This window comes from Leuciscus leuciscus (assembly GCF_965113295.1).
Source record: "Leuciscus leuciscus genome assembly, chromosome: 19".
Classification (NCBI taxonomy): domain Eukaryota; kingdom Metazoa; phylum Chordata; class Actinopteri; order Cypriniformes; family Leuciscidae; genus Leuciscus; species Leuciscus leuciscus.
Window position 1 is genome coordinate 5122583 of NC_138743.1, and position 22887 is coordinate 5145469.

The following is a 22887-nucleotide window of genomic DNA, read 5'->3' on the forward strand; positions in this document are numbered from 1 at the left end:
ACATGCCTAGTTGTGTCTTGAGTTTGGCGGGCAGCGTCAGATAAAAAGGCAGTATAACTGGTTTAGACTTTTCATGCTCATTATATTTTTCTGTGGCTTTCCACCAGTTTGTAAAGCATCCCTTGACAAAACTGCTGTCAAACCTTACACTATATTCATTACAGTTACACTATATTCATTCGTTACAGCTGAAACATACAACACGATCACCTTCCTCAATATTAACGCAGCCACTTCCATTATTTTAACCAGTTTGCATTTAATGAACAAGAAAACGTCTCTTTTCCAAACTACAGTACTTTCCAGGAAAAAGGAAGTTGGTTGATTGGTGTGGAGAGATTGCCTCCAAAACTACATTAACGCTAGCATTTTGTCCTGGTACTGTCGCGAGAGACGCAAAAGAAAATTGCATCATCGTCCACCCTAAGTAAGGCAGATCAATAATATTGTTGAATATTAAATGTCCCCAACTAAGCAAGCCAAAAGCCAAGGCAACAGTGGCAAGGAACCAAAACTCCATCAGATGACAGAAAGGCTGCTCTGCTGTGTCATTCTAACGTTACACAAAATGCCTGTCATTCAATCATGGACTACTGCACAAAACGCGCTAATGAAAGCATAAACTGTTTCGAAAAGGTAAACATTTGTAGTTTAGGCATAAGTTAATGCAACGCTGAAACTACCTTTATTAAATAAACCACCGTGCTGAGAACAGGGCCGTAAGGGTTGCAACACTTTTTGCATTTCTTTGAGTTTCTCAGAGACAGAGATTTTCTGTAAAGCTGCTTTGAAAAAATGTGTATTGTGAAAAGCACTATACAAATAAATGTGAACTGAACTGTTTGTATTGGAAAGCCAAAATTTTAATACAATATACCCACATCTGTCAGCTACCCACCCTTACTTTTGCAACATGTGTACATATTGCAACACATGTTGCAAATGAGCACAATGATAGGGGACGTTTGCAACAGTCCACAGGGCAGGTGCAACATTCATTAAAACAGCATTTATCGACATTCATTAAAACAGCATGTAGCAACTGTCCCTAAATTGACAGTCATGATAAAACTTGCTATGTTAGCTTGACACAATAGCTTTGCTTTTTAGAAGCTAAGAAAACACAGATTAAAATTGTGATTGATTATGGTGATATATATTATACATGCATGCAGCCTCCATTCTAGCGAGCCTTGATTCAGTCTACCATGATTCATTACGCTTTATTACAAATGCAAAATCCCTTACTCATCATTGTCACATTATGTTCAGCTGAATCATACCTTGAATCATAATGTGTCTTGAATCATAATCATTCACTGTTAGTTTGTTGAACTGGCCCCCGATTGAGCCTGGTTTCTCCCAAGGTTTTTTTCTCCATTCTGTCACCTGATGGAGTTTTGGTTCCTTGCCACTGCAGCCTTGGCTTTTGGCTTGCTTAGTTGGGGACATTTAATATTCAACAATATTATTGATCTGCCTACTTACAGGTGGACGATGACGCAATTTTCTTCTAGAAACAAACTTTGTTGTATTATTTTCATGTTATCACTGTGAAGCTGTTTTGATTCAATCTGTATTGTAAAAAGCGCTATATAAATAAAGGTGACTTGACTTGACAGTTAGTTTCATTATCATGGACTTTTAGTTTGTTTTCATGTTCATCATGTATTCCTTTGTTCAGTTTTCCCGCTCCTCATTATTAGTTCATATGTGTCAGCTGTGTTCTATTAATCATCCTAATTTATGTTTGCTATATAAGTTGGTCACTCACATTCATTCTCTGTCTGATCACTGTTACCCTATGTGTGTTTGCATTCCTTGTGGATATTTATCATTAAACGCTGTGTTGGAACTTGATTCTTCTGTCTTCCTGAACCCATACGTGATAGATGATCGGACCGCCCAAAATGGACGAACGGGCTAAGTTTGTCATCCTGGCTTGGAGAGCCATACTTTTTTTCTTTTCTTCTTTTGTCAAGGATTTTCTATGTTTGGCCATCACCAGCTGCCTGGATGATGAGACCCTAAAGACCCTCTTCCGGATCGGGGCAACGTTCCACCAGCATATCGACCTCCCAGACACGCTGGAGGTCATTCGGTGTCTGGAGAGTGTCACGTCCCAATTTGGAACCCAGCCAGAGCAAACTTCGACCCAGACGACCGTGGAGTCACAAGAGAGATTTTTATCAATAGCAATGCTAGGTAAACTTCCAGCGTATCTTTGTGTTAGTTCTGCCAGGTACCAGCTACGCTGGTATGAATGTACCTAGAGTTTTCCCAGAACTGTTCCTCTCACGGACCCTGGGCATGGAATAATTTGCAAAAAGATCTAAAACTAGACAAATTGGTGTCTATTGATGAATTTAAAGGCATCATAAAGACAGTGGTAATGAAGGCTTGTTTTTGTTGAGAGGATATATATATATATATATATATATATATATATATATATATATATCTTTTTTACAGAAAATGTACTGTATTTTTCATACCGTATTTTTTTTTTCTGTTGTCTTAAATGACATAATGTATGTAAAATTACAAATATAATCTGTAATTAAACAGTAACAAAAACATTTAAATGATAAAACGGTTAAATGATCAAATGACTGGCAGCTGCGGCTGCCAAACAAAAACTATAAAATTTAAGTAAAATGATAATTTAAAGAGTGCAAAAAACTTTCCCAGAAATTTGATGTCACCATGATGGAAATCAGTGTTTGCTTTAGTTGGGCTATTGACCCTTGAGTTTAACATTAGTTTTTATCTGGCTGTGTTTTTGATACACATTTGTTATGGCAATAAATGCAGGAGAAAATCTCATCAGATTATCCTGGTCACTAATTGATGTTATAATCATCATATGGTGACCTGATTCACTGATATGACTTAGAGTCAAATCTCTGAGTATATTAGTTGAGTCTATGTATATAGAGAGAATTTAATTGTATGGTTTTTTTTTTTTAGGAGTATAGACACATCAATAATCAACATGAATCTCAACAATGGTGACAATCAACAAAGTTTTTTTGTGACTTTGGTAGTTTGTTTTGTGACGAGTTCAGAGTTGATAGAGTGTCTATATGATTCTGTATAACGACTTCATAAAATCTTTTGAAGCACAGCACAGTATTGGCATGCAACATTTCCAACCAATATTTAACAACTTAATCAGATATTAGACTTAAGGTGCACCTCCACTACATGATGACTATCATCACTAAAAAGTGACCAACATCATCTGATCTGAGTTTCTCTTGGATTCCTACAAATATTTGTCAGCGACACACAGTTAAAGCAGCCAGAGAAAAACTAATGTTTAACACTGAAGGGTCAAGAGCCCAACTAAAGCAAACCCTGATCATCAAACTTTATTATTTTCAATAAAACATCAACTTCTAAACCTCTGTTAATTCTCAATAAGAATGTTAGTATGAAAGAAATAAAGTCTGGATTGTAATAAGTGAAGATGCTGAGATCTTGAGTGATCTGTTAGTGTTTAATTTTCTGTTAGGATTTAGCCTAAAGGGTTTCTGTTTAGTTTTGTGAACCATTGTACTGAAGAGTAGAGCCTGTGCTTCAATCCAGGATGAGCAGAGAAACACTGCTGTTATGCTGCAGTGACATATAGTCACAGAAAGTCATGCATGTACTTTAATGATCAGTGATCCGAAAAAGTGAATAAAAATCATGACCATAAAATATTTTGATCATGCAGTCACACAATTTGTGCTGTGTGATAAAATTGCACATTTTAGAGTGGCCTTTTATTGTGCCCAGCCTAAGGCACACCTGTGCAATAATCATGCTGTCTTATCAGCATCTTGATATGCCACACCTGTGAGGTGGATGGATTATCTCGGCAAAGGAGAAGTGCTCACTAACACAGATTTAGACAGATTTGCTTGACACAATCACCGACACACACATTCACACACACACAATTTGGACCAAATCGGTTAAGCAAGATGCAACCGTGTGCCAGATCTGGGCCGACACTATGCTGCTGTCTGGGAATGCAAATAGAAGCAGACTGAACAGCCCATCTCCAGTGAATGAAGCACCGTCTCACAAAAAGAGAGACTCTGAGGCCTGTAGTTTCAGTTTGAGATTAGTTTGAGCAAACTCTGTTTTTTTGGGCTAAAGAAGGTGTAGGCTATGTGTTTTTTTAGCAGTGTTCATCGCTATGGTATCTTGCGCTACATGTATAACCTGCTCCAGATCAGGTTTCATACTGGTTTAGAGATCGCAAACCAAAACTGGACCAATCAGCTGTGTGCAAAATGACATATGCAATAAAGCCACTCCAACTTAGTTATTCACTTGAATTGAAATAGTCAGATATTTTCTGTCAGCTGCCTTCTCAGGCTTTCGCTGCTGCAGCAGTGTTTATTCCTGCCCTGTAAATGTGTTTAAATTCATGATATTTTTCATAACGATCTCATCTTCAGTAGAGAAGTGAACTGATGCTGTGGATCAAACCCTGAGTTGACAAGGAATGTTTATATCGAGCGTTGTGAGCCGACTAAACCTGATCTAAACCAGGTTAGAGTTGTATTTTTTTGTCTCTAAACTCTAACTCTAGGTCTAACTCTAAACCTACTCTGAAACTCAGCAGGTGTTTCATTCTCCCTCTTCATTCTATAAATTGAATTTATACTTTGAGCTGAGCTTAATTATTTAAATAGTTAGTCGAGTCATCATTTACATTAGTTCATTTCCAACCTTTAACTGACACTTTACACAATAAGTTGTCTAAGAAAAAAGGACACACGATTCTGCCTGATTTCTTTTATTTATAGTTTTTCAGTTGAAGTACTCGACCATTTAGAGTATTAAGAGTTTTGTTTAAAGCAGAAATTTCCAAGCAAATACATTTTAAATGAAGATACATGCAATATAATCACTGCATACTGTATTTTAATATGACAGATCACACTGTTGTACAGTCTGCTCTACTCTGAGGCTCAGATTCAGGTCATGGGGAGATGAAGCGGCTCCAGAAGATGATGCTCTTGGTGGGGTTGTGCCGGATGAAGAAAAGGAAGGGATGGTCTGCAACGAAACTCTCTTCAATTTCTCTTTTCTTACGGAGAAAAACACCCTGGACATCTACACCACTGCCTCCAGCTGCCTCTGTGCCTTCCACGTTCACCTCCACAGAAGACTCATGTGTAGTACTCCTGTAAGTAACAAGACAATGAAGAGAAGAACGCATTTGTGATGGCTTCTCGTCTCTGCATTTACTACGAATCAATAAAAGTATATGCATATTACAACTGTAAACATTTTGCATATTCAGGGTTTACAATTGCCAAAGTGACACCCTAATAGATCATTTTTATATATAAAACACTTTAACTAGCATTTACCCTTTATCTAAATAATAACATGAGAATGATGATGTAAAACACATTAAGAATCCACTCCCTATTCTCAGTTTAGAACACATACAAGTTCGTTGTCTAATGTATTACATTGAATGACAAGACATGTGAAATTCACTCAACTACATTCACTACATTCACTCAAATGTAACGCATTACACAGTTTACAGACATCACCGTCGATTACGACCACGTATGTAAATTAGAAATAATTTATAACACTAAACAATATTATACGTTATAGATTCGAATAGTATTTATACTTTAATCAATTATGTGGCGGACTCTGGCGCTAATCGCAGAGCACTTATGCTAACCATGTGCTCAACATGACAAACTCATGACGCACTATTCATATAACAAAACAACTGCGTTAAACACGCGCACAACTCATTCATATTATATTAACAGTGTTTATGCTTAAATCGGAAGTGTGTTTTGCATTATACTTTGCAGTTACCTGTAAGTAACAAGACAATGAAGAGAAGAACGCATTTGTGATGGCTTCTCGTCTCTGCATTTACTACGAATGAAGCATCACTCGCGTGCGGGTTACTATGCGATGCGTGCGATGACGTCATCACGCTGGTATGCCAAGCGAAAATAATGCTATGAATAAATGCACATAACACACACTCCTTTTTAAACATAAAGCACAAATAAACATTTAAACCATATTTAAAAGTATTGGAAAATTAACATCACACTATATTACAAAGAAATGTTCAAACACAAACGGCCTGTACTCACTATTACACTCTCCCCTACAGGATAAAATGTCGTCCCGACATCTACCAATGCCCTTCTCAATCAATCTTAATCAATTTTTGCTTTCTGTTAAACCAATGTCTTTCTTTCTTTTTTTTTTTTACACTCATGCCACGGTGATAATTCACATCATTTTTTTTTTTCACATTCTTCAATGGAATCATAACAATTACAATGGCACCAAGACTGAAAGTCCTCTTTTTTTATATATAATTCAATTGGCGAATGTCATATATTGACAAAAGTCTCAAAGTTCAGCAACAATAGTCCATTTGGCAGAATTGTCGTCAGGAAAGGACAACAAAAAAAAAACATCTCACTTATGCCAAACGAGAACAGTCCATTTGAAGCTTAGAACAGCTTAACGTGGCTGTGTTCAGAGCCCTAAAACAGTCCATGTTCCCTAAATCGCACAGCAGTATCTGCTTTGCTGTTCACTTGAGTTCGCTATTGATTGTCCATTGTTCATGTATGTTTTCCAGGCTCTTCAGTGTGCATATTAGAAAGGGCAGTTCATAACTTATAAAATGTTCCAGTATGTATGACCACATATCAACAGTCCATATCAACAGTCCATATTATTCGCACCCCAAAGGCACTTGGTAGTATAACCAAAACAGTAGATTAACTTAAAGATATGGTAGTACACAGTTAGTAGCAAAAAGGTGGGGCTTGGTGATAATAAAAGGGTATTGTTGTCCAAGTGTTTGGGACTCTGAAATCCTGATAATAGTCACCACTCATGCTCTGCACATTGCGACATACTGGTGTCCCAAAGGTGTCGTAAGTGAACTTTTTTGGAGGTCGTCGCATTCTCGCTGTTAACTTGTTTTGTTCCCCTGAGTGCATGTTTTTCTGTTCTTGTGTTGCAGGTGCTCCTCTCTCAACTAACTCTATTTCCTCAGACTCAGCAGTTGATCCGGTCTCCTGAGCTTCCTGCCTGTCTCTTGTGTCGTTGACTTGTCTCTCTTCTCCAGGCACAGTTTCCAATTCAGCTTGGGTTGACTGTGGATGTTGTTCATGAGCTAGTTCATGGGTACCTACTGATGATTCAGGTAAGTCTGACTCCCTTGATAACACATCTCTATTTGTCTCATGTTGTCCATCTGTCCTTTTGTCTCTTTGTTGGCATTCCACTCTGAAGCTGTACTCATCTTCATCACTTTCACTGTTGGCCTCTGGCACATACTCTCTGTTCCTTCCAAGCTGACCCCTTTTTTTCCTCTGTTGGTTAGGTGTGGAGTCCTTTTTCTCTGCAATGGCTGACGGTAAGTAATCGCATGGTAGAAGTAGATTTCTGTGTAAGACTCTTGACCTTCCTTTCCCCTGCTCAGGTTTCACCTCGTAAATAGGGACATCCTCCATGGCTTGACGGATTACAACATGAACTTCGTCCTCCCAGTAGTTCCTTAGCTTTCCAGGACCCCCTCGCGGAGTGAGATTTTTCACAAGGACTCGGCTTCCAGGGTACAGGTCAGCGCATCTTACTTTGTGGTCGTAGTTTCGCTTGTTCCTTTCAGCAGACTTTTTTGCATGGTCCCGTGCAATCTCGTAAGCCTCTTGCATCCCCTTTGTCCAGCGTTCTACATACTCTCGTTGATTAGTGGTGCCGCGGTCCTGGTCAAGTCCGAACAACGCATCAACAGGGAGTCTTGGGGAGCGACCAAACAACAGGTAAAATGGCGAGAAGCCGGTAACCTCACATTTAGTGCAGTTGTATGCGAAGACTAGTTTGTTAAGTGCCTCCTTCCAATTGGATTTCTCTTTCTCTGTCAGAGTCTTGAGCATCTGTAGTATTGTTCGATTGAACCTTTCCACCTGGCCATTTCCTTGCGGATGGTAAGGGGTTGTTCTTGATGCTGTAATACCACTGTACTTCCTTAGTTGGTCAAACAACTGGTTCTCAAATTCTCCACCTTGGTCGTGGTGGATCCTCGAAGGGAATCCGAACTTAAGGGCAAAGTCATTGAACAGTCGGTCAGCCACCGTTTTGCCTGATTTTGATGTGGTAGCATAGGCTTGAACAAATCGTGTAAAGTGATCGATGACGACGAGAATGTACTCGTATCCTCCTTTGCACTTATCTAGATGGAGAAAATCAATCGAGACCAGCTCAAACGGGTAAGTTGTCTTGATGCTCTTTAACGGTGCTCGTATCTCCCGGCATGGTTTTTTCTGCTTAATGCATGGACACGCCCTTAGGACATAATGCTCAATATCCTTCTGCATCTGTGGCCAGAAAAAACGGTCTCTAATAAGGCTTGTTGTCCTATCCAGCCCTTGGTGGCCCATCTCATCGTGTAGTTCCCTCAGGACAATGTGCTTGAACTTGGCCGGTAACACGAGCTGAGTCCGCTGTGACGTTTTACGGTACAGTATGCCATGTTCATCTAACTGTAACTTATCCCATTCTCGGATTAAACCCCTGAACTTTGGGTTGACTGCCCGCCACTGCTTTGAGCCTGGCCGGGACCCAGACTGTAAGTGCTCGACGATAACGTTGATGTCCTTATCGTCACTCTGTGCCTGTCGAATCTCCTCTTTTGACAATGACGTTGGTGATGCTTCATCTGTGTCTCTCCATGCCATTACATCCTCGCATTTGACAGCCATGTTGGGACCCAGCTCATCCTGGATTTCAACTGCTTGTATCATTGCTCCGATGCAATCTGATGGAAGCTCCTCTGTGTACTCTTTCATCACAGTCTCTACGTCCAACGGCATCCTAGACAACGTGTCTGCATCCACATTCTCTCTTCCTGGCCGGTAGCGGATTGTGAAATGGAAGTCTGCCAACTCACCGACCCATCGACACCCGGTTGCATTGAGTTTTGCAGACGAGAGTACATAGGTCAACGGATTATTATCGCTGTACACAGTGAAAGTTGGGGCGTAATATAAATAGTCCCTGAATTTTTCAGTCACAGCCCACTTTAGGGCGAGGAATTCCAGCTTCCCGCTGTGGAGGTGGTAGTTCTTCTCAGCCGCTGTCAATGTTCTGGACCCATAAGCAATCACCCTCAACTTTCCACCTTGCCGTTGATATAGAACAGCCCCCAGGCCTTGATTTGATGCATCTGTATGCAGGATGAATGGTTCAGAGAAATCTGGAAACCCTAACACGGGTGGTCGGACCAAGCACTCAATCAATTTCTCCAAGACTTCTTGGTAATCCGCTGTCCATTCAATCCGCTGGTTTGATGGCACCCCAGAACCCTTCTTGTTCCTTTCTGTCCTTTTCTTGGCCCTTGCTGGACTTTCCCCATCATTGGCTTTGCCCTTCAAAAGGTTATACAGCGGACTGGCAATTCTTGAAAAATCCTTTATGTACCGACGATAGTAGCTGAGCAGGCCCAAGATCTTACGTAGCTCGCCTACAGTGCCTGGTCGCTTCTCCTTCAAAGCTGTTACAGCAGCCGTATCGGCTGGGTCCAGGCGGCTACCCTCTGCAGACACAATTCTGCCCAGGTATCTCACTTCGTTCTTGAACATGTCACATTTCCGTGGCTTTAGTTTAATCCCATGGGTACATAGTTGCCTCAGTACTCTCCTCACTGCCTCCACTTGGTCATCAAATGACTTCGTGAAGACCAAGATGTCGTCCAGATATGGCACGCAGATCTCGTCTCTCATTCCCTCCAAACATTTCTCCATGAACCGCTGGAACGCTGCTGGAGCATTCATAAGGCCAAAGGGGATGCGAATCCATTCATATAAACCCCAGGGGGTTGTGAATGCTGTTAGTGGCCTGCTCTCTGGGGTCATGAAGCCTTGGTGATACGCCTTCCCTTGGTCGAGCAGAGAGAACCACGAATTGCCCCCCAGGCCATCTAAGACGTCCTGCACTCGAGGAATCGGCTGTCGGTCAGGTACTGTCTTCCGATTCAGGTCCCTGTAATCGATACACAGTCTGAGGCTGCCATCCTTTTTCCGGACACACACAATTGGCGAAGAATAAGAGGAGTTGGACTTTTCTACCCACCCTTGAGCTATTAAGTCCTGTAGGTAGTCTTTCATCTCCTGGTACAAGGGCTTTGGAACTGAATTGTATGTCCGAGCTACAGGTGTATTGTCGTTCAAGGAAAGACTCATTTGAAGTCCCTTTGCACAACCAATGTCGTCGTCAGATTTTGAGAAAGCTTGGCACTCCTCCCTTAACATCTGCTTCACTTGTTGTTGTTGCCGTGCAGTTAGATGGCTCAAGTCGACCGGTGGGTCCCACAGGCTGTCTTCCTCTGTTACCCTTGGCGTTTCCTCGACCGTAACCTGAGTCACAGATCCTGTTCCCCTTGGAGAGATCATAGTCGCAGGTAAGACTGATTTAACTGGTTGCACTATGCCCAGCTCCACTCTACCTCCTAGGATAATATCGTGGTCGGTCTCGTTCTGCACGCTCAGAATGACTGAAGGGCGGGTACCTTTTTTCACCTCCAGCAGAGTGTCAAACAGTTCTAGGCCCTCAGGGTGTTGAGGGTTGACACATGGCTCAAACAGCAACACACTGTCTTGTCTCACATGTGGCATTTTAACTTTGCACTGTATTTGCATGATTGTGTGCTTTGGTATGTTCACAGATCCCTGGGCAGTACTCACTGTATACTCGCCGAGATCATCAGCTGTCACCAGATTGATGAAGGTATGGACTTTGTCTCTTTTCAGGTTGGGAAATGCGCTTACAACGGTTTGGTACAGCTGCCTGATAGTCACTTTGTCCGAATTGTCTGTATCTTTTTGTTTCATCACTTGCTCGATTACATTAAATCCAATGATAGGTTTAGGGAGTTGCTGACCCTTTAGAACAAGCATAGGAATGACTAATTCTTTCACTCTTTCAGCAGGGGAGGCCAACTTGAACGTCACCTCAACCCATCCTCCGTACGGCATGTCAGTACCATTGGCTGCCACAAGGTGTAGACGTTCAGGTGTTTCTGTGGCTTCAGAAATATCTCTCAGTCTGACTTCTGGTATGTAGCTGTCTTTCCACTGCTCATCAATAATACACACCTGGGAGCCTGTGTCCCATAAAGCCTCTGTCTCATGTCCTTGCAAATAGCAGGCCACCAGGCATTGCCTGCCAACTAGGGAAGTTATTGGAGAATGCTGATTAACTCGGCATTCGGCTGTTATTATGCTGTCTATGTCATGAGGCACATGGTATTGCAGGTTGCGTTTGAACTGTCGTGTTGTGCGTCGTCGGGACGTGGTCGTCTCTTGGGTCACTCCCTGTCCCTTTGGAGCAACCCTTCCCCGTTTAACTGAACCTCCCTCTGGTTTCTCGTACCCCGTACTCTGCAACCAGCTGCATAATGTTCGCTGCTGCTGCAATAATAGCAATGGGTGCACTGCTCCATGGTTCCTCTCTGTTGGCAGTGAAAACATTGTCTAGCTTGCTGACGTCTGGGCTGTTGATACTGGCGTTGGTGTTGCGACAGCCGTTCATTTGGGTACTGTCGTGTGACCGGGTTTAGTGACTGACTGGCTTGGGGTGGTATTTGAAAGTGATGGCGCTGGGGCTGCTGTCGTTGAGCAAAATGAGTCAGGGCATGGAGTGGCTGTGGTGCTGTGTACTGTTGCTGTGATACAGCACCAAATTGCGGATGTTGCGATTGAAGTTGATAATGTTGTTGCTCATGTTTGACTGAATCCGGACTCTGGGCTTGATGACCTGGCACTGGGCTCCACTCTGGCGGCAGCTGGCTGATCTGTGGCATGTTCTGCGGATGACGGCGTGCCGCTGTCACTGCTAACTCTTCATTGTTAACTGCAAAGCACTGCTGTGATGTAACTTGTGGCTGCTGAATTTGCTCTTTGATCTGCATAATGTCATCGCTAAGTCTTTTTAACTGAGACATCAAGTCGAACTTTGACTGTTTAGGCAGACATTTTTGTACAGGGACGGGTTCATCAAGCTGGGTGGCGTGAACAATAGCTTGGCGTTCTGTTTTCCGCTTGTTCTGCCTCTCTGACTCATGAGAGCATGCAACATTTAATTTTTCTAGCAATACTTCATCGGAGATTGCGGCGTCAGAAAGATACGGCTGTAAGTCGCTCTGAACACGGTCGTTTTGCAAGCCCGTTAAAACTGAATGCAGAAACATGTTCTGCACTAAAACAGGGTCATACTTCAGCCCAGATTCATCTTCTTGCGAGGCAAACAGAATTTTTTGTCTCAGGTCAAGAGCCCGTATCAGGAAGTTTTGGGGGGTCTCTTTGCTACGCTGGCCCTCGGTGGTCAATTGTTTGTATAATTCAGTTGCATTTTTTTCTTGATAATGAGAACGGAGAATGCGTCTCAGAGTAGGAAGAGTTAAACCAGCTTTCCCTTCAAGATAGCTACGCAGCTGAAGCCCAGGTGTAATGGATCTGATTACTGCATCTATGATTTCCTGTTCAGGATATCCCTTGCCCAACCCACTCTCGATTTGACGAGCGAGACTAGAGAATGATAATCGGTCCTTTTGGCCTGGTTCACCGATCAAGCCTGAGATTTTAAACTCTTTATGCCAAATGACTGGCGCGCTGTGTCTCTGGGGCAGTTGTGAATGGTCTGTCCGCCTCCTATCGGATGTTGCCGGCGCCCCCGATGTGGTGTGTGCTACAGCAGTATTAATATGCATAGCCTGAAATGACTCAGTTACAGTACTACTTTCTCTCACTGGTCTCTGGGCCGTGTTCATGTCTCTTTCAACGTGTCCTGGCTCCACCCATTTTTCTGGATTGTCAGCAGTAGCCACTGTGAGGTCACTTATCTTCTCATGAATACACAATAACTCTGCCATGCCACTATCCTCTAGTTCTTCCAGCTCACTCCTCAATAAATGACTGCTGATATACTTTATGAGTGAGAGGCGGGTCACATCTTTCACTGACGGGATGTGTAAAAAGGAGCAGAGTTCTATTAATTTCTCTCTTGACAGTGTGCATAATTTTTCTCCTATCTCCTCCTGAAGACTTTCAAGCGCATCCATTCTTCCTTTTCTTTTCTTTTTTTCCTCTACAGTATTTAGCAGTGTTGAAAGTGGTGGTTACCTCACTGACCTGGGTGCCGTCGCTTCTGAACTCACTGTGTCTCAAGCGCACGCACCACTAAATCGGCCTTGTCTCTCCACTTCACTCTGCAGCCTCACTGCTGTACGTCTGGGTAAGAGATGAATGTGACTGGGTGGTTCTCGCTGATGAAGGAGTCAGACCACCCAACAATCATCCCAGCGGGGCCTCCAAAATATGTAGTACTCCTGTAAGTAACAAGACAATGAAGAGAAGAACGCATTTGTGATGGCTTCTCGTCTCTGCATTTACTACGAATCAATAAAAGTATATGCATATTACAACTGTAAACATTTTGCATATTCAGGGTTTACAATTGCCAAAGTGACACCCTAATAGATCATTTTTATATATAAAACACTTTAACTAGCATTTACCCTTTATCTAAATAATAACATGAGAATGATGATGTAAAACACATTAAGAATCCACTCCCTATTCTCAGTTTAGAACACATACAAGTTCGTTGTCTAATGTATTACATTGAATGACAAGACATGTGAAATTCACTCAACTACATTCACTACATTCACTCAAATGTAACGCATTACACAGTTTACAGACATCACCGTCGATTACGACCACGTATGTAAATTAGAAATAATTTATAACACTAAACAATATTATACGTTATAGATTCGAATAGTATTTATACTTTAATCAATTATGTGGCGGACTCTGGCGCTAATCGCAGAGCACTTATGCTAACCATGTGCTCAACATGACAAACTCATGACGCACTATTCATATAACAAAACAACTGCGTTAAACACGCGCACAACTCATTCATATTATATTAACAGTGTTTATGCTTAAATCGGAAGTGTGTTTTGCATTATACTTTGCAGTTACCTGTAAGTAACAAGACAATGAAGAGAAGAACGCATTTGTGATGGCTTCTCGTCTCTGCATTTACTACGAATGAAGCATCACTCGCGTGCGGGTTACTATGCGATGCGTGCGATGACGTCATCACGCTGGTATGCCAAGCGAAAATAATGCTATGAATAAATGCACATAACACACACTCCTTTTTAAACATAAAGCACAAATAAACATTTAAACCATATTTAAAAGTATTGGAAAATTAACATCACACTATATTACAAAGAAATGTTCAAACACAAACGGCCTGTACTCACTATTACACATGCACCACTTTGGACAGCTTCATCTTTCCAGGTGCCATGCCAGATAAGTCACACTTATCACCAAACACATCAGTCATGCCCATAATCTTCAGGACCTTCTCCAGATCATATTTCTCCTGCAGCTTAAAGAGGGGTATTTTAACAGCCACCTTTGTAGGAATCATATTGTCTGGCTCAGTCCACTCCTGAAACTTCTCATAAGTGATTGAATCTACCAACTTAGAGGAAGGGGAGAAACATAAGAGACAGACAGGGAGAGACTTTTAATTGTTTCCCATTTCATGTAATACCAAACCTACACAACAATCCAAATTTTCATGTAGACTTTATCTTAATTATGCAGTTGAAGTAAAAGCAGTAAGGGAGGTTCATTTGCTGTTCATGTGACTGCCTGTTTTACCTTCGGTAGCCCATCGCTCTGGTTTGGGAGTATAATGAGCATGCTCAGATCATTATACGCATAAGGGATCTCCAGAATCCGAGCTTCAGTGGGAAGTTGGTATTGTCTGTGTGGGATGTTACCCAGAGGAAATGTATTCGTCTGACCCATCATTGGCCAATTTACTCCTTTGTGCTGACATTTAAAACACAGGCAGATTGGACATTAGTGATGCTGATGTGTTATCTGTGCTGATGTCTCACGTCCTTTACAAAAAATAAGTGTACATCAAGGTCATTTTTTTTAAGTATACTCAAGTATATTTTTAAGTATACTATATGTAATAAGTATACTAATATCAATGTAATAGTAGTAAACTTGTAAGTGTAATATTTAAATACTACTTGGGACTAAACTGGCTCACTTTTTAGTGTATAAAAGTATAATTTAAGTTTTAACTTTAAGTTTAAGTGTAACAGTAGTAACTTTGAGAACCCAACTAGTTTACATCTAGGTTTTTTTGTTTGTACTGCAACTATACTACAAGTAACCTGAAACTAGTACACTGAAAGTTTACTAGTCAAATATTTGTAGCACATTTTTTAGTTTATGCAAGGACACTGAGGTATACTCTCAGTAAACTACTATGTATACCAGTATGTTTTCTTTAAATCAACTTAACATCATTCTTATAGTTTACTATTTATATATTATTTTTGCACTTTAAGTATACTACCCTGTTCCTATTTAGGAATTATAATTTATACTTAAAATATAAAAATGCAAAACTTTTAGAGTCTGCACTCTAAAAATAGTTTTGTTAAGTTTATTAAGTAAAAAGAAGTAAAAAAAAAAAAGAAGTCTAACTTCATGCATTATTATAAAATTGTTTAACCAACACTTGAATGTGGGAAGGTATAATAAAAAACAGCAACAAAAGCTGAGAAAATCACATTTTTGTCAAAGACTACACATCAGATTCAGAACGATGACCAAAACATAGATGGAGTAGATCGACTCTATCGACACCCGAAAGCTTCACAGTCCATATACTTCGTCCTGGGTCGACATTTTATTCGGTAAGGTTAGGCAGTTTTGATTTATATGCTGAATTCTTATTTTTAGTTTAAAAGAAGTATACCAATAGCATATTTTTTGTAAGGGTAACGCTGAGTGAGTTGACCAAAACACTAGTACTAAAGCAATAAGACACAAGAGAATCGAGATCATGCTTTACAGTGATTCGCCACTGGTAAGGGGTGTTCTTTGACACAATGACAAGCTGAGAATTGTACAGTGGTTTAGATGTGGATCATCCAGTTTTAGCATTTTACCATTTTTAGCAGACAAAGCTGAATTGTCTTGATAAAGTTACCTTGTATGTGGGAACAAGTGTGAATGGCTCGACCCACTTATCCTTGAAGTGCACTGCGCTGATTAGAACAAGACTCGTGTCCTTAGACACATCTCCTTTATCCAACAAATTCTTAATTTGATCTAAAAAATAAAGATTTTTAAAAAATCCATCAGAAGAGTGAGAAATTATGAGAAAGTGGTCTAGACTATAGTCTAATAGTTAAAAAACAAATCAATTGAATTACTCTCAGTCTTTTTCTCCACCCAGTTGTTGATTTTTTGTCTTGCAGCATCAGGATTTGTCTTGAAGTCTGCATTCCTCACGCTGGCGAAACACCACTCCTCACACATGTCAAGGAAATCCTAACATCATCAATAGGAAGAGAGGGAACATGGCAGCATGGGATTAAAATAACATCAGTGTTCTGATCCAGGCATCTCACTGAATGACGTATTTCCTTACTGTCATTTTAGGAAGTAAATTAACTATTTTCTGTGCTTTCTCAACCAACTCACGTCATTCAAATTTTGTGTGCTTTCTCCAAACATGCGGTTCACCAGCTGCAGGCTTCTGTTCTTCCCTCCTTTGTAGAGCTCCTCATACAGATCGTGGTACATAATTTTCATATGGCCAAAGTGGAGGGTCTTAATAGAAACACAACAGGATATTGTTTAATTTTGAGTGAAATGTATTCAGAGAATTTGATACTGTGAAGTTAGAAGTGTTTTGAAGAATGCATTGTAAAAATGAACACGTATTTCGCAATGTAGAATAGCAGCCACTAATGCATTAAAGGGGACATGTTATGCAAAATTCACTTTTACATGGTGTTTGAACATACCACACAACCACCCTATAATTGTAAAAATCCACCCACTCCTTTGTTATATTTCCCATAAATCATAAACAGGGTCTCAAAATGAGTCATTGGCATTTTCTATACATTATTGTAACAGGCTGGTTCACGACTGGTGACGGAATCTGCCCTGTTAGCTTAGAGCCTCGCTAGAGCAGCTTGTGGAAACACAAGAATGTCTCGGCTACGTGATAAACAATCTAAATGTTCTGTTGTTGGCTGTATCAATGAACATCCATTGATTTCACAGCCTCTCGCGCAGGGAACAGTGTTTTAATAATGCAACGCTCAAGTTAAAAGAAGTTTAAACTTTTAAAAAACGCGTCTCAACACGTTTTCAACTGCCCATGCGTTTTTAGAGCATTCATGAACATGAGATGACAGTTTATAGAGAGTTTATAGAGCTATTTGGAGGCTTGAGCTCACCTTATACATCTGTTCGGCAGTTTCGCCACTGGCACCCAGGACGACCAGGCCCAATGCAGAGGAGATGCTCAGGGGTGAGAATAACACATTGTCTGTGTTGCCCTTACAGAGCACTTTTAACATGTCAATGGAGAATTTTGAGTTTGCCAAAACCACAGGTTCAATTACTTGTTCCATTTCGTTTACAGCCTAGAATGAAGGAAATTCACTTTAAACATCATGTTAGACCAGCACAGAAAACAGTATAGAAGTAGAGGAATGAAAATATCAGAAAACAAAGTGTACATCCTGTTCAAGCCACGGACAAGCAATGTTAATATTACCTGATGTGCTCTCCTATTATGTGAAAAGTCAAATGCGGAATTTTTATATAAAATCAAAACAACAGAACAGCCCAAACTCTTTAGCTTTAAGAAAGCACTGAAAGGAAGCCTCTTTCCCTCTTAGTGAAAAGGGTTTTCAGTGATTATCCTGGTCTAATATGCATATGTGCGTTTTACATCCAAACTCTTTAGAAGTTATAGTCATCTGGTGGAAATAATGCTGTACAGTGCCAATGTTTTTCAATAATACTGCCTTGAATAGTTTATTATTATTATTTTTTTTATCAGTTAACCTCAAATGAAGAGCAGTAACTAAAAATAAATAAATAAATAAAATCAATGATTGTTGGTCCTAATCCCCTTTGCCGTCAGAACACCTATTGCACTGAAAGTGTCAGTGTACTATCTGTTTTTATCAGTGTACAAAAATCTCACTGGAATATTACACTGTTTGGTGAATCTGAAATTAATATTTCTTACTGACACAGTAAAGCAGAAGATATAAAATTACCATCTTTTTGTATTTCTGAAATACTTACTGATAAAGACAGCGATGATTCGATCTCTCCTTGATATGAGGTGCGTCTTCACAACTGCCCTACTGACACAAGTCTCATTGCTCCCAGTTATAAATATATATAGAGACACACACACACAAACACACACACACACACACACAATATGAGAAATCACCCCATCGGCAACTTATTGTGAAATCTAAATTCTGAGTATTCCTGTGAAAATGATTATGTGATTTCAGAGGTGGACAGTAACGTCCTGGTTGCGTATGCAACCCACAGGGAACGGAGGACGTAGTCAACGTCGACTGAATGGGATCACGCTAGGGAGCCTATCTTCTTCGAGCATGCTTGAACGAGCCAATGCGCGCAATGGCGACATGAATTTGCATCACGTGCTCCGCCCCGCGAGCGCATGAATACAGAATACATAAATACAGAAGCGGATGCAAGCACCATCTGTTTTTCGCTGAGGAGCCGAGTGTAACTCGGAGTCAGCGGTGGTCCAACTATAGTGGCAAAGGGACTACGTCCTCCATTCCCTCCTTCAGGGAACGGTGGGTTGCATACACAACCAGGACGTTCCCTTTCAGTCGAGAACGTCTGACGTAGTCGACGTTGACTGAATGGGATCTTACCCATGGAAAGAGCCACTAGAGCTGCCACCTTCCAGTGCCTAGACAAAAGCCAGCTGAACCTCCCGCATCTTGAGGCGGTGATAGGACAGGGCTTAGGCCAGGGAAGTCACTGCTGTTCCACAAGACCCGCTCAGTAGACTTGGATAAAACTGGGAAAGCGTGCCCTATCGATGGAAGGAAGGGTTACACTACGGAAGCCACATCCAGCCCGAAGGGGGGAAACGTGGGAGATACACATATGGTACCCGGCTGCCGGCTGGCGACACAAGAAGGGGCCGAGGGGTGCAAGGCTTTACAGGGTCGCACACCGCCAGTCTGAGCCTCTTGGAGCCCAGGAACAGAGGAGCTTGCTCTTGTGACAATTGGGGTACCACTGGACTCCGGAGAGCCAGTGGCGGAATGGTAACCGTCTGAAGAGCTTGTTCCCCCGTCCCTGGGCATCCTGTATCAGGGACGCTTAGTCTTACAGTTGCCACCTGGCTTGGCAGTGACTGATACAGGCTGGGTGGCCTGCCTGCGGCTCACTCTACGCTGAGGCCTGAGTGAAAGCTGCTGCTGTAGGCCAGAGGGAGCGGAAGCGGCGGCAGGGGGACGCCCTCGGCGACGAGCAGGCGGAGGATCTGCCACAGGCGGCGGGGTGATGGCAGCAGCGGGCCGCCAGAGCAGGATGTGTCGGATTGCCTCCGACTGCGCCTGGGCGGTAGAGAGCTGTTGGGTGCAGTTCTCTACCACGTCGCCGAACAGCCCAACCTGGGAAAGTGGGGAGTCCAGGAACCGAACCTTGTCCGCATCCGATAAATCAACCAGGTTGAGCCAACTGTGGCGCTCCTGGACCACCAGGGTGAACATCGCCAGGACGGCCCGCCCCGAGATACCAATCATCCAACCGAGACTGAGCGGGACACGGTGGAGGGTTCCACTCAAGCCCGACAGCCTCGGCGGCCCGTTTCAGCATAGCTGACAACTGAGGATCCGGCTCGGGCAACGTTACACTCCCCGAAGGGGATAACGCAGCCGAGTTCAAACCATCTCCAAAGGTCAGCTCACCCTCCAATGTTGCGATCGACATCCTGTCCTCTTGGGGAGCCGTGAGCGAGACATCTAGTCGGTCCATTACAGAGAGACAAGTACTCTCAACAGGGGGCTCCACCGGCATCGGTGTGATGGAGGAGTAAGGAGCCCACAGGGAATGGTTACTGGGCGGAAACTCCATCACTGATCTCCAATCACCCATCCCACACAGCAGCCTAGGGTGGGGCGTGGAAATGGGGACTGCACCCTCGCGAACGAAGGCGAGTCTCGATCTCAACACCGAGACAGTCATATTCCCGCTATGGGAACATGAACCGTCCACAAAAGCTGCATCAGCGTGCTGAACACCAAAACACGTGACACAGCAATCGTGACCGTCAGAAGGGGACAGGGAACGACCACATCCAGAAACGCACGGGCGGAATGACATCTTGAAAAAGACGCAAAAGCACCCGTGTTGCTCTTTCAGAAAATGAAACCTCTCACCAGTGCCGGAGCACCCAGGGGAATGATCGCTGCAACACTGACAGGGAAGGTGCAGCCTGTACCAGTGAAGCATAATGTCATTAAAAACGGATGGGGATGGTTTCTTGGGAACTGGTATAATTGCAGTAGCTTTTAAGCATGTGGGGACAGTCTGGCTCAGAGAAATGTTAAAGATGTCTGTGAAGACATTTTTGAGCTCTCCTGCACAATCCTTTAGTACCCGACCAGGTATATTGTCTGGACCAGCTGCTTTGCGGGCGTTCATCTTAGAGAAGGATCTCATCACACTGGCCGGAGAGAGACACAGAGCCTGGTCGTCATAAGGAGGTGGAATCTTCTGTGCAGGCGTGGTGTTGTATGCTTCAAAGCGTGCAAAGAAGTTGTTGAGTTCATTCAGCAAAGAGATGTCACTGTCAAAGGTCTGTGGTTGGGGCTTGTAATCCGTGATGGTCTGGATTCCCTGCCAGTCTCCTTGTGTCTCTGCTGTCTCTGAAGTTATAGGCTACTCTCCTGCCATACTGTTTTTTGGCTTTTCTGATACCCCGGGACAGATTGGCCCTAGCTGTTCTCAGGCCTTCATCATTTCTAACTCTGAAGGCAGCATTTCATGCCCTTAAATACCTGTGTAACAAGACATCACTCTTTCTAGATAACCTGAAATATTACCTTGAGCTGTCTTGGGCTCGCTTGTTTTTTTGTTTTATTTTAAGCTAAAGCACTGTCTTTGGACTGTTCTGTTGTTTTGATTGTGATAAAATTCAGCATTTGACTTTTCACATATTAGGACAGCACATTAATGTTGCTTGTCCGTGGCTGGAACAGGATGTACACGTTGTTTTCCGATCTGGCCATTCTTGTATTTCTTTACTGTTTTCTGCGCTGGTCTGTTTTTTAGGCTGTAAATGATGGAACCTCTGATTGTGACAAACACAAAATTCTCCATTGACCTGTTCAAACTGTAAAGGCAACACAGTCAATGTGACCGTGATGAAAGCCTGCATGAGCTGATATGTGTTGTTGTTTTTTTATATGTAGCCCTGCTCTGCAAATAATATAAAAAAATCTTTGTGAGTGCCTGGATGTTGAATTTGATCTCTTCTCTGCAAAAGGATCCACCTACAATTGTTTGCGTTTTGTTCACCTTCTGGAGCACCCATGCTTTGTTTGTTTTTTACCAAATGCGCTGTTGGATAATATATTTTTCTATTACAGGCAATGTGTTATTCTCACCCCTGAGCATCTCCTCTGCATTGGGCCTGGTCCTCCTGGGTTCCAAGGGCAAAACTGCAGAACAGATGTATAAGGTGAGCTCAAGCTCAAATAGCATACTCTCTATAAACTGTCATCTCATGCTTATGGATGCTTTGCAGTCTTTGGCAGAGTGGCAGAGCAGTCTTTGGGAACCTGTAACCAGGAAAAAACCCAGGTTATTCGTGCGCCACTCATGCAAAATTAAACAACTGGGCTTCAGTCACAGTCATATTGCACAGATAATTGATCCGTTCAGTTCTTACAGCTTATAAAAGATTAAATCTTTAACATTTAAGAACAGAATAAGCGCTACAGGTCCAAAGCATCATTGACAAATATCCTTTTATTAATTAAATAAACACAGGTAATAATGTATGCCTGTAGTCAAAGCACAATCTCCAAACACAACTGCAGGCTACACGGCGACAGCACATAATCAATTCATATCAGCCACAAAAAAAAAAAATCCATGTGGCAAGGGGGGCGTGGTCCAGCAGGTGCTGCAGCGAGAGAGAGGTAGGAAACGAGCGGCTCGTAAGTGGGTCATGTGCAAATGATGAACACCTGTTTCTGATTGCAGTGATTGGTGTGGATAGGAACAGGATAAAGAAGATCCACGGAGAGTGTTTGAGAGAGAGAGACCTGGGAACTTGTGCACACAGACTGAGAGATGGAGACAAAGAGAACTACTGATTTGAGTGACTTTATTTGATGCTGTACTGAGATACGGTGAAGGCGCTGTGTGCGCAAACTTTTGTTTCATTGAGAAAAGAGTTGAATAAAAACCACCTCTCCTAATGAAGCAGCTGAGATGGGGAGACTTGAGAGTTAATGAGGTTTTCAATTTCTCTTGAGCTCTTGTTTGTGGAATGAAATAATATTTAGACAAGGTTTTCGCGATGTCTTTTACAGTCTTGGGAGAATCACTGCAGAGGTCTCCCATCATTTTCAGCTGGGCTTTGTCAAAGTGCAAGGGAATCTATATCCTCTATTTGTTCCTTGTTGGCTGCCTTAATAAGCTCTGAGAGCTGCTGTTTTCATACCATCTTAATCAAATCTCTTCTATACTTCTTTACAGCTTCATTGAAATCTCGTCTCCATGATGAGTGGTGCGCAACTTGTGCATCCGCCGCTGGTCCTGCTGTGTGTCGATAACAGGCTGGGGTTTTTGTCACTCTGTGCTCACCTGGCATTTTAAATCCCGCTGTGGATACAGTTTGTAGCATGTTATCCACCACTGCATCATCCCGAAGGACCTCCACGCA

General features: G+C 42.3%; 1 protein-coding gene across 1 annotated transcript; it reads right to left on the reverse strand.

The window, feature by feature from the left end:
* Positions 1-4906: 4906 nt before the first annotated feature.
* On the reverse strand, positions 4907-18317 carry LOC309482627 (leukocyte elastase inhibitor-like). The gene is made up of 8 exons (XM_082148093.1): positions 18237-18317; positions 17375-17563; positions 16608-16736; positions 16337-16454; positions 16111-16232; positions 14757-14930; positions 14355-14574; positions 4907-5172 (listed from the first exon to the last, which is right to left on the reverse strand). Exons 2-8 carry the CDS (start codon positions 17549-17551, stop codon positions 4982-4984), a joined length of 1131 nt encoding a protein of 376 aa, XP_082004219.1. The 5' UTR covers positions 17552-17563; positions 18237-18317; the 3' UTR covers positions 4907-4981.
* Positions 18318-22887: the final 4570 nt, after the last annotated feature.